Source organism: Heterodontus francisci, chromosome 20 (assembly GCF_036365525.1).
Source record: "Heterodontus francisci isolate sHetFra1 chromosome 20, sHetFra1.hap1, whole genome shotgun sequence".
In the NCBI taxonomy this organism is placed as follows: Eukaryota; Metazoa; Chordata; class Chondrichthyes; order Heterodontiformes; family Heterodontidae; genus Heterodontus; species Heterodontus francisci.
The window spans coordinates 41,575,373-41,590,377 of record NC_090390.1 but is presented as its reverse complement, the minus strand read 5'-3'; the positions used below and the strand labels follow the sequence as shown (position 1 = coordinate 41,590,377).

Sequence of the window (15,005 nt, the reverse complement as noted above, 5' to 3'; positions counted from 1 at the left end):
GTTATAGATCCCCCAAAATTTTGTTCCACTGAAATTTGCTCTATCAACTACCCATGTGGTGAAGACAAAATATCTGTTCCAGTGTCTTTTCTTTCATTGCTAAATTTATTTTTGGTTTACTTAAAAATAATTTGATTAATCCTCTGGGTTTTTTAAAACAAAAAAATTCTATTTCAGAAATAAATGAAAACTGTATTTTGATCAGTGCTGCTCTTGTTTGGAAGGACTTATTTTATCGAGTAATTTTGTTAAAAAAAAACAAAGTAATGTTTGAACAATCAAAATCCATCTGAATTATACATCGTATCATGCATTTCTAGATACTGAAGACAAACCTCAAGGTTGGTTTAGCTAGTTTCAAGTCAGATCTCTTCAAAGAAAACATTATTCAGGACTCATTACAAGCTACAGTATTAATGTTAAGATATTTTAGCTAAATGAAAGATAATATTACATTGTTGTAATTGATGTAAGACTTCTGATTTTTTTTTATAAGGTGAGTACATCTTATCCTTGAAAAGTCTTAAATTCAGTACATTCAGTAGTGCTATATCGGAGAAGTTTTGTGACCTCTACTGGGATGACAAACTACTGGAACAGCTTTATGAGGTAGTTAATGGGAATCCTCCTCATCCTGCACCATTGTAAGTATTCATTTATGTCTACAATTCTGTCTTTAAAAAAAAAACGCTGCACAAATTAAATGTCCCGAATGATTCATGAAGGTATGATCCTGGCAGTTAGACACAGACTTGTGCCTGCTGCAGGACTTAGAAACTGACCCCTCCAGAGTTTGTGGGATCAGGTGAAGGAATCTGCAGGAACAGGCCTTTGGGGGTTGAGGGCACATTGGCTGTGCCTCTCTCCTGCTGGAGAATCCAGAAACACTGTATCTATGTAGTCACAGGGAGGTGTTGGGCTCCCTTCATTCCTCCGCAAGAACAATGAGCCTTCCTCAAGGGTTTCCTTCAACACTTCAGGATCCAGGATCAAATTTGCATGAACTGCAAATGGGCCCCATTTCAACCCCTTTTGGTCAGGTTTGCCTGGTGAAAGCAGGCCTATCTTCACTCATCGCACGCTGGATCCGACTGAGGGCTAGGGCTCAGGAACTCGCAACTTAGGGAATCCTCGCATTCCTTTTTGCAGTGGTCTTGTAGGAGTGTGCAGATGCCCACATTACATACCAGAATTTTGCGCTTAAGGATTGTAGTCATTTCAAGGAACTCCCATTGGAATTATAGTGAGAGTTGACTGGAACATTCACACAATTTCAAGGTCATTTTGTGTGCAGATATAAATTTGGAGATGTCTTAAGACCTAATACGCTCAAAGCTCATTATAAACTCATGGGCTAAGAAATTCAACTCTGCAGTTCCCATTTTTCGGGTGCTAAACATCCTCCTAAGCCTTCAATAAGTGCGCCATCCGCCATAATAGTAAAGCTCAAAAAAATCTGTGTCAGCTTCCATGCCTGAAGCATCGTTAGTCCCTTTGCATATGCAAATAAGGGCATAACTTCTGTTTGAGGCGCCCACTGTAAACGTGGTTTACCTCGAGGTAGCCAGCGTCAGTACTGGCTGCACTTAGTAAAACCAGGTTGACGTGCAGACCAGCAGATGGACGTTAAAGGGACTTTTGTAGGCTGCAAACAACAAGAAGAGTTTTTAAAATATGCTTACCTGAATGTGAACCTGGGAGGAGCATGAAAACCATATGGCATCTAAGTAGAAGTGCTCCTGTTAGAACATATTTTATTGCTGGCATGCCATGATCACCACCGTTCCCAACTGATCACGGCTGCTTTTTCCTGCCATCAATCACCTAATTTCTAGGCCATTGTATCAAAATTCACTGAATATCAAGATATTTTTAGAAGCACTGTCTAATTTTCATTTCAAATTGAGTTACATTTATTAAATTGTGAACAAACATGGTCATTAGAATATTTTTCAGGTGAATGTAAATCAGTGATTTATTTAATATTAAGTTATTCTGGATGAAGTGGTCTTCACTTAGAAGACTGGAGTGCCTGTTGCCCTTGTACGATGTAATGAAGACGTTTCATGTGGTTAATTGAATGGTCATTGACTCTGAAATTGCTTGTGTAATAATCCTCTCGGCCAATGTTTCTACTGTATCTATGAGAAATATGTTTGATTGAAACTTCCTTCAGAGGAAAAACTGTTATATTGTAACTTGTAGTGAGATGGTATAATATTGCAAATAAGGGGTCCTCTTAGGCATTAATGGTACATAAATTTTCAAACCTTAAAAGTGTTGATAATTAGAAATACGTAGCTTTTCAAAAAGAGTTCTTAGAGGATTACTGTCTTCATTGCATCACATTTCCTACATTACAACAGTGACTACACTTCAAATGTACTTAATTGGCTGTAAAGCACTTTGGGATGCCCTGAGGTCACAAAAGGCGCTATGTAAATGCAAGTCTTCCTTTCAAGTCTTCCTTTCGTTAACCCTTGGTTACTGTAGTCAAGCAGTAATAGTATCATTTGATGGCATAAAATCACTTTCAAGATTTGCCATGTGGCATCTAAGATATAATGATATCAGTTTCAGAATTATGAGTGGAAGAAAAAATTACCTCATGAAACCAGCGTTTAGTCAATTAGAGGTCTTTTTTTTGGTATTACTCTGACTTCCAAAGTAGCTGATGGGACCTGGAAGATTCAGAAAGATAAAGCAAAGTTGTTATTAGAGTAGTGAATAAATACCACTCCTTGTACTTCTCCTCACACTGCACTCTGGCACATTCTGCCCAGGATCCTGTTCATCTTACTATCACTTTCTGCTCCTCGGCTGCATTTTAAGGGAATGATGTGGACTGGTATGGAGGTCTGGGGGGGACATAAAATTGGGATGGGACACGTCAGACAGGAAGTCAGACGTCGTGATGTCCCATCCCAATTTTGTCCATGACGGCAAACATGGAGGGCAGGTGACAGAGCAGGCAGGTAATTAAGCTAGTTAAATGGCCAATTGAAAGCGATTTTATTTGTCAGATGCAATTTTATAAAGGGCTCACAGGGTTTCAGAGTAAGCAGCAGATCATGGGTACCTGAAAGGGAAGGCTATTGGAAAGGCAAACATCGAGGGCCTGGAAGTTCCATGAAGGGAGAGCTGAGATTAGCATGTCAGGAGTGAGGGGAAGGTTGGCTGCGCTGCAGGGGGCCAATTCAACAGGGCATCAAGCAAGTGACACCTAGGCAAGGGTCACAAGTGTGGGCATCAAGAGAAGGACACTGGCAGAGGAAGACTGCCTTTAAGGGAGAGATCATTTATCATGGGCCTCATTCACCCAGGCTTCAGGGACCCATTGAAGATGAAGTGCACCTGAGCTGGAGAAAAGGCCAGGCACTGTCAGCGGCACCGCAACAGACTATGAACCTGCAGGAGGGACCTCAGCAGCCTTGGGATGGGACATAGTGGAAGGGAGAAGGGGGAGAACGAGGGAGTTGGCCAGCGCAGAAGGGGGCACCCTCCAGAGAGGGGTACAGGTCGAGGCTCAACTACCTGCAGATGTCCAAGAGGCAGAGCCAATGAGGACTATGGCTCTCCAGGGAGCCTGTCACCGAACTGTATGCAATGATGCATAATGAGCTGTGCCCCAGAGGACTGAGTGGCAATCCAATGCCATAGCGCTGAATTTCTACGCCACTGGATCATTCCAGTGATCCACAGGGGACGTGTGGAATCTCACAGTCTGCAGCACATCAGTGCATCAAAGAAATCAAGGGCCAGAGATTTTGTGCGCTGCCACGTGGATCCCAACTAACAAGCAGAGAGGAGCATTGGTTTCAGGGCCATCGCCGAATTACCCCAGGTGCAGGGGAGCATTGACTGCAGGCATGTGGCCATCAAGGCTCCAGAACACCAGCCAGTGGCCTACATCAACAGCAAGGGTTTCCACTCCGTCAATGTGCAACTGGTCTGGGACCACCGTAAATGGATCCTGCAGGTCTGTACACACTTCCTGGAAAGTTGCCATGATACCTACTTTTTGAGGCAGTCCCAAGCTCCTGAACTTTTCTGTCCATCCTCCAGCCTGCAGCGATGGAACCTTGGAGACGAGGGCTGCCTACTGAGGACATGGCTGCTGACACCTGTGAGGAACCCATGCATGAATGCAGAAGAGAGGCACAATGCCTGCCATGGGACAACACGAGCTGTCATTGAGAAGGCCATTGATCTGCTAAAGATGAGATTCAGGTGTCTAGATCGGTCCGGGGGAGCGAGGGTCTCCCATGTCGCCGTGGTTTGCTGTGCACTGCAAAACCTTGCCCTACAGAGGGAGGAGCCAATGAGCAACAAGGAAAGAGGAGCAGACTGCCTCCACAGATGATGAGGATGTGGAGTGGGAAGATGGGCACATGAAGAACCCCAAGGGCAACATGACATTGGACATAAGAGGTGCAAGGGAGGCTCGCGGTGCCCTTATACATTCGCGTTTCATTTGGTCCTTTATGGCCCTTGTGCCTTATCCAATAAAGACTTTCCTTTATGCAGCCATCTTTCACCATTCCTTCCTGAACAATGCATTGTCTTATTGAACATTCACACATAGCTGATCTGGTGAGGCTCTAGAGTTGAGCCCTCAACGATCACCTCTATCTTCTTACTCGAAGCTGGGATGCAGTGAAGAGTCAAGCCCTTGATGGAGGAGAAAGGGGGGGAGTCCACGCCTAGCAGTAAAGATTTATTTATCGTCATAATGCAGGCAGACAGTGCAATGATAGACAAACGCTCACCTGTGAAAGCGCAGTGATTCTTACTTTGTTCAATGTGAACTCCTACATGGTGCTGCCCCTGTACTGTTAGCTGAGGTGGAGGCTGCCTGCTGGCCTTGATGCCCCATGTTTACAGATGACCTTTGCGGCCGTCCTCGGGATGCTGTGGGCCTCCCGCAAAGAACCAGTACGGCCCCCTTTCAGCTGGGATGTTGGATGACCTGGAGCCACTGGCAGAGGAGCTGCTGCCTGCACCAGGATCACCCTGAGAGGAGCCCCCAACTGCAGGAGGCATACACTCCTCCTCCCTATCAAGGCAGATTTCTGTCTCCCGGCTAACCTGAGAGGACAGAGGACCTACTGCTGACTTGAGGTCTCCTGTTTCCCCCCCCCCCCCCCCACCTTGTCTTGTCACTGCTGCCTTGCGCCCATGGTCACAACGAGGGTATGGAAGTCTGCACGAATATCCAGCAAACACTGAGTGCTCTGCTGGATGTGCCTCTCCATCAGATCTGCCAACTTCTCAATGGAGGAGGCCACCCATGCACCAGTCAGAGACAATATCGAGGTCAAGGCTTGGATGGACTCCATCAACTGTACTTGGGCAGGCATAGCCTCTGGCATCTCTGCCAGATGTTGCTGCACCTCTCGCTGCTGCTGAAACCAGAGGCACATCATGAGCCTAGCCGCCCACAGTCCTCCAACTGTCAGAGGCCTGGACTGTCACTGCCTCTGTCAGCTGCTCGGGTGCGTGTGTGCTGTGCTCACCAGATTCTGTGGCCAGATCTAAATCCGTGTACAAACCCAGTGAGGTGCATGTCTCTGCATTGGTGGAGGGTGGAGAAGCATGAGGTGCCAATGGACCCTCTGAGACACCTTTCTCCCCCTCAGAGATAGAGGATCCGTAGCATTTTCCACTGGTGTCCGATTTGGCACAACTTGACTTGCATGACAGAACAAAGACATGTAAGGGTCAAGGGCCTGCCATCCTTCCATTGCAGACACCCCTACAATGTAAACCCTGTGAGCACCAGATGCCTGATGAGCACCATGGCTCCATCGTTGCAGATACAGTGTTGTGTCCGACATAGGCCTTATTATCTTGGGAATGTGCCCCGTCTCTCCATTCGCAATTCTCCTACAATCCTGCGGTCCGGCAAGTTCCATGGCCTCCTCCTCCATCGGTGAAAGGACATGCAGCAATGCAACCTATCTCCAGTCTTCGCCTGTTCTCGACAATTATGGGTTATCTTTTCCTGCAGACAGAAGAGAGGGAGATGTTGGACCCCTAGCGACTTCAATCCCAGCACATAGGCTGCTGGCAGTGAAGTTGCCACTGATGGAGGCACACAGATGCCCCTTCTGCATGTGTTCCCTTCCCAGGGATGGCACAAGATTCTAATATGACAGGGGACCTGCTTTCAGGACCACTGTGACAGCATGCTGATAGACATGTTCAATACTGTGTCCCTTTGCCTGGGGGGCGGGGTAGATCGCTCTCATCCCAACACAACATGCTACTTCACAGATGTAAGGCTCAAGAGGATGAAGGGATTAAATGATACTCACTTTCGCAGCCCAGTTGAGGTTACTGAGCCGCTTATGGCACTGTATCCATGTGCGTGGGGTTACGTCATGGCTGCTGACTGCCTCAGCAATCTGGAGCCAGGCCTGCTTGGTTTGGCTTGCTGGTCTCCTCCTCCTGTCCCTGACAGCCTGTAGTAGCACCTGGAGGGAGGCATCAGGAAAGCATGCGGCTACACGGGGTCTCCTGTCAGCCATCTCAGCCATCTCTAATCACCAAATGTCACCTCCTCCTCTTCCAGGCTTTCACAATGCAGAGTTCAATGCAGGGCTGGCAGCCCTTTACAAATAGCACCAGACCCTGCTGAAGCATCACCTGACTCCATGCTCCCTGCCTCCGGGCCCGACACACACCATGCAATTTGTTGGAGTTCACAGCTCATTAGTCTTAACTGGTTGGCCACCACTGAATCACTTGCAGCCGTCCGCTCCACCCCCGATGGTCCTTGTGCCCAACTCTGACCCCACTGACCCTTACAATGGGAATTCAGCCCGAAATCTTCAGTCTTACTTTTGGCCACCCCTGCTAATCCTTCAACCTCATTTTTTGGTCTCCAGTTATTTTCTGCCTTTGTGAAGCACCTTGGGCATTTAATTACATTCCTGATGCTCTGAGTGTAAGTTGTTTTAATGTAATGGCAGATTGACAAGCAATTTGATAAGTGCATCTGAAACATTGGACTGGATTTTATGAGCTCACCGCCCAAAAATGGCGGCCCGCCCGTATGGGCTGCACGCCAAAGAGCCACTGCAATCTCAAGCACGGTGGCTCATTTAAATAGTCGGGGCAGGCTCCCCTCAATCACATGGAGGGGGCGGGATCTCCGTCCCTGGCAATGGCGTCAGCTGCCTGTGCCTAGGCACTGACACCATTTTTAAAGGACAGTCAGTCCTACCGGCTTATTTAATTATTTAAAGACATACTGAATAAAATTAAATAAGTACATTTCTTTTGCCCCTCTCCCAACCCGCAATAGCAATTACATTAACTATTTGCCCTTCCCCCCCGCAAAACACTTACCTTTACCATCTGACCCCCCAAACTGCACAAAGTTTAAAGTACAACCCTTCCCACCATCCAAACACCCATGACATTTATTTGACTCCAATTCCCCTCCCCACTCCCGCACTGATAAACTTACCTCCTCTCCCCTCCCCACCAATGTGGCGCCTCGTTTCCCTGGACAGGGATCCGAAGTCGCGGGAGTGCTGGCAGCTGGGCCAAAGATTGTGGCAGGCCCTCAAGGTTAGATGTAGGTATATGTAAATCTATTAATTTTATTAATCTGCATATGCTGATTGTAGTCCCGTCGCCCAGCGGCAGTGAGGCCGCCACAGCGTCTTGCCGTCGCCAGGATGATCGGGCCGGGCCCTGCCAGCGTCAAGGTCCATGGCTGGCCTCATCTGGAGCCATCTTCAGGCCACAGATCCTGACTTCGAGGGCTCCTTAAAATCTCACCCATTATCTCCAGAGTAAATTTGATGAGCCTAAACCGTCATAGTCCAGGGACAAAACACCTTGCCCAGATAAATGTTTCTATAGAATTTCCAAGGAGCATCAATTTAGTATTCATGCAGTTGTGTAATCAAAAGTGCAGCAGCATCCAGTTTAGTTTCCATGAGAACGAAAGTGTATCCTAGGCAACCTGGGCTAAATAAATTGCAAATGAGAAAGAGAACAAGTATATCAATTTGTGTAGCTTTCTGAAGAAAGCATTTAACTATTGGGTTAATATTAATATGATAATGAACCTGATCATTTGCATTTCTTATACTAATTAGGAACCAATTCTCTATTTCATTTAACAAGATTATTTAATATATTATATATATATATTTTAAAACATCAATGAAATGTTACATTATGGACCACAATAATATAAAAGCAAAATACTGCGGATGCTGGAAATCTGAAATATGCAGCTGTTACATAGTTTGATAGATTTTTATTGTAAGCTGGTGTAAAGATTCACTAAAATGTAACAAGTTAAATAGAGGCCTGTCATCTTAAAATTATGTGGTTCTACTTTATGAATTTATTCAGCAGTAGGACGGTTGAACATTTTTAACATTTCCATGTTACATAATATCAAAACTTGATTTATTGTGAAGTAATAGCCCTAATCAGACTATAGATTAAAACATAACAAAACTCTGTCCCCAAACATCAGTTGAAATTGTTACACTGGTAATGATGATTCCAAAGCTATGACCTGGGTGTAGATTTAATGCAGTTGCAGGTGAAATTTGTTCGGTAAAATCATTTTGATGATTACTAATCTTGGTCTGAACAATGATGAATTCAATTTATGCAGATGAGTATAAATACTGAACATCAGAAGGAAAAATTGGTGGCACAGGACACAGATCAGCCGTGATCTCATTGCATGGCGGAAGAAGCTTAAGCAGCTGAATGGCCTATTCCTGTTCCTATGTTCACGCTACTCTGGGACTGATGTTGAAATAGCTAAGATTGAAGTTTAAAGAGATCTAGGAGTGTTACTACTCTGAATGCTCTACTTGTCCAACCAATGTCAAGCAGTAATCAATCAACAGAGTTATTTATAAATAAAAATAAATAAATAATAAAACAGAGTTGATAGAATGTCGAACTGCATAGATGAAACAATAAAGTATAAATTATGAGATATTGTGATCAATCTGTGTCTATCTGAGTGCACTTTTTGGCTACCCATCTGAACCTGAGTCAATTACTTCTGTCTCTTTTTTATTATTTTTCTTGTCCCATCTCAGGCACTTCTGTCCTGTCTCCTCCCCTTCCTGTGATCCATTCATACTCCTTTCTTTCCTTTCTTTTCCTGCTCTCCATTCCAGGCTCGAATCTCCTTGGGCCATCACTCTTTGCCTTTCTTGGCATTCTCTGAAGGGCCTATTAAAGCACCCGTCATTGCCTCTTCATAAGCAGCAACCCCATCTGCCCCAGATTCCTCTCTTGAAAACCTTCTCACCCACCATGCCCACCCACCAACCTGATTCCCTTTGATTCTGCCAGTGATTCACTACCACCTCCTACACATTTCCTTTCAGAAGGTCTATTCATTCATGAAAAAGGCCCTTGCCATCCACAGCCACCTGTTGACGATTACATTGAAATCCTGGCTTTGACTGAAACCTACCTAACATGTACCAACACTTTGCTCCTTATGGAAGCCTTTCTGCCTAGCTTACTTTCCACCATTTGCCCATCCAAACTGCTGCATGTCACCAAATCATACCTTGGTCTTTCCCCCGACTCTTGTGGCACCTTCTCCTCCTTTGAGCACTTCACCTTGTTCCACCTATCTTGCCTCCTTTACAATTCCCCCAGTCCCATCCTGAGATATCCTTACTCCATTACACCCTTATTCCCTCATCTTTGATAAATTCAATCTCCACCTCAGCTGCCCTTCCCTACTCCTCCCAATTCACTATGCCCTGTCTTCCTTAAATCTCTCGCTTTATGTAAACTCTCCTATATATTTTTGTGGCCACCCGCTTGACCATGCCACCTTCAGTCGTCTCTTTACTCCCATGGTCTAGATCATTGAGAAGCCCATCTCTAACCAGGTCCTTCACACTCATCACCAACATCACCCCACTCCTTTCCAACTCAACTTCCTCTGCATCTGCTCTTGGAAAATATTCTATATATGAGAGATTGATAAAAGAAAAGACAGTGGGGGTGAATTGGCCTTCAGCATTAGTGCAAACAGATGATGAAGAATCAGGAGTCCATTTTGCTGTGTGCCAGAAATCAGTTGCTATCTAAAACTGGGTACTGATTCATCAACAGCCATTTTGCCCTTGCCAAAGATAATTTCACCCCATTGTCTTTTTTTGTTACTCTCTCACATTCACAATTATTGACATGTCGTCTTTAAAAAAAAAGTCAATATAGATTTTACTGCTAGCTTTTGACATTTTTCATCTTGCTTTTCAAAGTTATTTGCAGATATGGTACTGCGCAGAAAGTTAAACAAGGTGAAGAAAATATTGGCCAGAATTTTATGCCCCACTGGTTGGGCAGAAGGCCAATTAAGGGGCTGGGCCATGCAAAGTTGCTGCGTGGCTTCCAGGCCCAGTGGACGGGGGTTTGCCCCCGACTTTTCAACTAGTGGGCAGGGCCACTGCCACCACGTAAACTTCCGGCCATTGCCTCAATGCAACTGACAGATGCATTGCTGGAAATACACCACAGAATCCAAATTCAGGTTTAAGATTAAGATGGAGAAGGACATTTGTAAGACAAAGGCCAAAGTAATACATTGGAAAAAGCTGATTTTAAGGGGATATAAGAGGAACTAGGGAAAGTAAACTGGAAAAAATTACTGATAAGCATAGAAGTAACATAAGCCTTTCTGCCTCTCTACCTCTCTCTTCTCTTTTAAGACACTCCTCAAAACCTTCTTCTTCAAAAATGTTGCTTCAAAAATATTGCTTGATATATTTAAGAGTAGTAACTTGGCGCAATTTGATTAATACAGCCGAAAATAGGTTTATCATTAAAAAAAATAGCATTTTTAATCAGCGTGCCTAGTTCCCCACCTGTGAGTAAGTGGATTTTTACATTACTGAAAATGACTGTAAAAAAACCTACGCTGAACCATTTGCTAGTTACATCGGTGTACAGTTTCTTCGTAAAATAAAGTTATATTCATAAGCTTTTAACATGTTCCTATTATTGTCCTTGCATCAAATAAAAAAGCGGCTTAATTTTAAGAGCTTCCTTGAAGGCTTGCAAACAGTTAGCGAAAACCTGCCATGGTGATTAATTCGATCTGGAGGGGCGGGTGCATGACCAATTTTGTGGGCGGGGCCAGCTTCTATCGTAGTGTTTTTTAAACTGGCGCAAAAAATAGCCGAAAATCAATTTACATTGAAGGTAATTTACACTTAAAATTTTGCGATTTTCTGCGAAATAGCCAGTCTTATTGATGACGTGGATATGCAGTTGGAAGCTCAACTCTTGCTTATATATGACAGACACCAATGTTGCAAATAGTCGAGTTCAGCCTCAGACAGCTGCCAGGGAGAGGGATGGAGTTGGTGGCTAGGGAACAGAGTTTGTGGCTTGGACCCGAAGACAATGACTTCAATCTTCCCATTACTTAGTTGGAGGAAATTTCTGCTCATCTCGTACTGAAAGTGGGTCAAGCAGGCTGACAATTTAGAGACAGTGATGGATCGAAAGAGGTGGTGATGGGGTGGAGCTGGGTGTCATCTGTGTACGCGTGGAAACTAATGCTGTGTTCTCAGATGATGTCGCCAAGGGATAGCATGTAGATGAGAAATAGAGTCATAGAGAGTCATAGAGAGATACAGCACTGAAACAGGCCCTTCGGCCCACCAAGTCTGGGCCGACCAACAACCACCCATTTACACTAATCCTACATTAATCCCATATTCCTTACCACATCCCCACCATTTTCCTACCACCTACCTACAATAGGGGCAATTTTATAATGGCCAATTTACCTATCAACCTGCAAGTGTTTGGCTGTGGGCTTGGGGGACACCAGAGGTAACAGTGAAGGAGAAGGAAAAGAAGCCATTGCAAGTAATTCTGTGGCTACGACTGAATGGACAAAAATGGAACCAAGTTGGGCAACATCGGAGAGGTATTGGAGGAGGATGGTGTAGTGAACCATGTCAAAGCCTGTAGACAGGTCAAGAAGAACAATGAGGGATAGTTTACAATAGTGATTCCACTTCAAATAGTGCTTCTTTTGTTATAAAACTCTTTGGGACATTCTGAAGTCATGAAAGGCGCTATAAAAATGTATGTCTATATGCCTGGCCTCGTCCCTCCCTATTTCCTAAACCTCCTCCATCCCTACAACACTTTGAGATTTCTGCACTTCTCTAATTCTGGCCTCTTGCATATCCACGATTTTCTTCACTCCACCATTGATGGCCAGGCCTTCAGTGACCTATGCCTTAAATTCTGGAATTCTCTCCCTAATCTTCTCTGTTTCTCTACCTCTCTCTCTTCTTTTAAGGCACTCCGTAAGAGCTACCTCACCTCTCCAAATGCTTCCTTAAGTTGTTCGATGTCAAATTTTGTTTGAAAATCACTCCTGTGAAGCATCTTGGGATATTTTGCTATATTATATGCACTATATAAATGCAAGTTATTGTTTTATTTGTATTCACATATATAATATATATATATCTTGACATTTACATGAAGAGGAGTAAGAGTTGTGGAACTGAAATACTGAGGTATTACCTTGTCATCTTTACTATTTCCAGTCAAATTTTAATTTGCAAGTTTGTGCTGCTATCATACTATATGTTATTAATGTTTCAGGTCAAAGGCCGCACCAAGGCCAAACTCAGATTATCTGGCAATACAAAACACCATGAAGAAAAAGAAAACAGATCCTGTACATGGAAAACAAAGAAGTAGTAAAGACACTAGGGAGAAAGCAGTTGATGTAGAAACCAGTGAAATCTCCAGAAGAACCCAATTATCATCAACAACATTACCTGAATGCATTATTTTGAAAGTGAACGACCTTTCTGACAACCCGTATTCAGGTATTGTGCAACATCCAATTGAACTCATTTACAGATTTAAAATTAGTATGGATCGATGTCTCTGCCTTTTGCAAAAGTAATTTGGAATAATAAAAGTTTCAGAAAAATGATCAATAACATCTGTTTATCCACTCTGATGCGCATAGTTCATACAATGTCAAGTAGAAACAGCTGCACTATGTATACCTGCACAGCATGTTCATTTAACCTTTAGTTACTGAGAAATAATTACTCAAATAATGTTTAAATCAGGATGCCTGTTCCCCAGTAGACACAGGATATTCCATCTTAAATATTATGATAGTTTATGAACAACAGTAAATAACAGAGAGCACACACTTCAGATGGATCTTTTATCTGTGCAGCCATCCAGGTCTAGGACGTTATTTGCAAACATCATGCCATGTGAAGCACTCGGTGGTGGCAAATTTCAACCTTGGCAGTTCAGGAAACAAGTTGGAGGAAGGAGAGGTAGTGGATCGGCTGTCCATCATACACCTGCACAATTTTCCTTTCTGCAGTGGAAAGGGTGGTGGAAGCAGATTCAGTTGTAATTCTAAAAAGCGAATTACATATATACATGAAAAGGAAAAATTCACAAGGCTATGGGAAAGAGCAAGGAAGGGAACTAATTGGATAGCTCTTTCAATGAGCCATCACAGGCACAGACACAATGGGCTGCACAGTGGCGCAGTGGTTAGCACCGCAGCCTCACAGCTCCAGCGACCCGGGTTCAATTCTGGGTACTGCCTGTGTGGAGTTTGCAAGTTCTCCCTGTGTCTGCGTGGGTTTTCTCCGGGTGCTCCAGTTTCTTCCCACAAGCCAAAAGACTTGCAGGTTGGTAGGTAAATTGGCCATTACAAATTGTTCCTAGTATAGGTAGGTGGTAGGGAAATATAGGGACAGGTGGGGATGTGGTAAGAATATGGGATTAGTGTAGGATTAGTATAAATGGGTGGTTGATGGTCGGCACAGACTCGGTGGGCCGAAGGGCCTGTTTCAGTGCTGTATCACTAAACTAAACTAAACAATGATCTCCTTCAATGCTGCATGATTCTATGATTCTATTCTATAATTTATAGTTTAAAATATATGCCCTACTCTCTGGGCCTGTGGTTGCCTATTGGGAGAAATATGCATTTGTTGGCACATGCAAAAAGAGATGAGTCACTTCTGATGAGGTGGATTTTTAACACATATCACAGATGACTGCCATTAAGGGGCTGGTCAGCCCATCTGGGCTCGTAGCTGACTAGCAGAGTTGCCTTTTTTTGCATTTGTGAACGTAGTCTGGATATCATGCTTGGCTGTTAAGGCTACAGAGGGGTAGGTGAAGCAATGAACTTGCCTCAAGAATCTGGTCCTAACTTTGTGCAATTATTCCAGCCTGAAGGCCATTTATATGGTTTCGGCAGGCCATCTGCCCCTGTCAGGGAATCCATGTGAAAAAGGTTTGGAGATTGGCTGTACCAGAACTCAGAGGCCTGCTACACCATAATCTGGGTGGCAACCTCAATGAATCCAGTTTAAGTGGGGGGAGAGAAAGTAAATTAAAAACAGAACTGTAGAGTTAATTACTTTTTGACCCTTTAAATTTTAAAGTTCCATTCTACTGCCCATCACAATGCCAGGTCCTAGGATCAAACATACTTCTCTTGTATCCAGTGTTGCTATGGCAGAAAATACATTAGATAGTGACATCAGTTATTTAACATTTTAATTCAGTAGTCACTCCTGATGTAACTCCAGGGGATTATCTAGATTTATATCGGGCAGTTACTTTTGATTAACTTTATTTTATTTTGCTTCATTTTATTTTATTTTACTGTGAATTACATTTGTAATACAGTAAAATTTGTAATTACATTCCTTTGAGATTAAAATTTTACTTTGGTGGGGGTACAAAACAGCAGTAGTGGTTCAACCACCTCACCCAATTTTCGTTTCCATTGGTGCCCCTGGAATCCGTCCTCACACTTGCCAGAGTGTCAGCAGGCTGTCAAGGGCTGCTTAATTTTCCTCAGATTAACAGCAAGGTGTTAATGAGGCACAAGCGGACAGGAAATTAACTCTTGCTGAAACCTGCTGCAAGTTCAGATCCACCCCTTGATTTTCCAACCAGTGATCATTGTG

At 43.8% G+C, this 15,005-nt stretch overlaps 1 protein-coding gene across 1 annotated transcript in view; it reads left to right on the top strand.

The window, feature by feature from the left end:
* LOC137380927 (kinase non-catalytic C-lobe domain-containing protein 1) overlaps window positions 1–15,005 on the top strand; it is a 246,918-nt gene that overhangs the window by 152,004 nt on the left and 79,909 nt on the right. Inside the window, exons 15-16 of the mRNA XM_068053335.1 lie at window positions 497–644; window positions 12,643–12,872. Of these exons, the coding sequence (XP_067909436.1) occupies window positions 497–644; window positions 12,643–12,872 (378 nt within the window). The remainder of the gene's footprint in view (window positions 1–496; window positions 645–12,642; window positions 12,873–15,005) is intronic.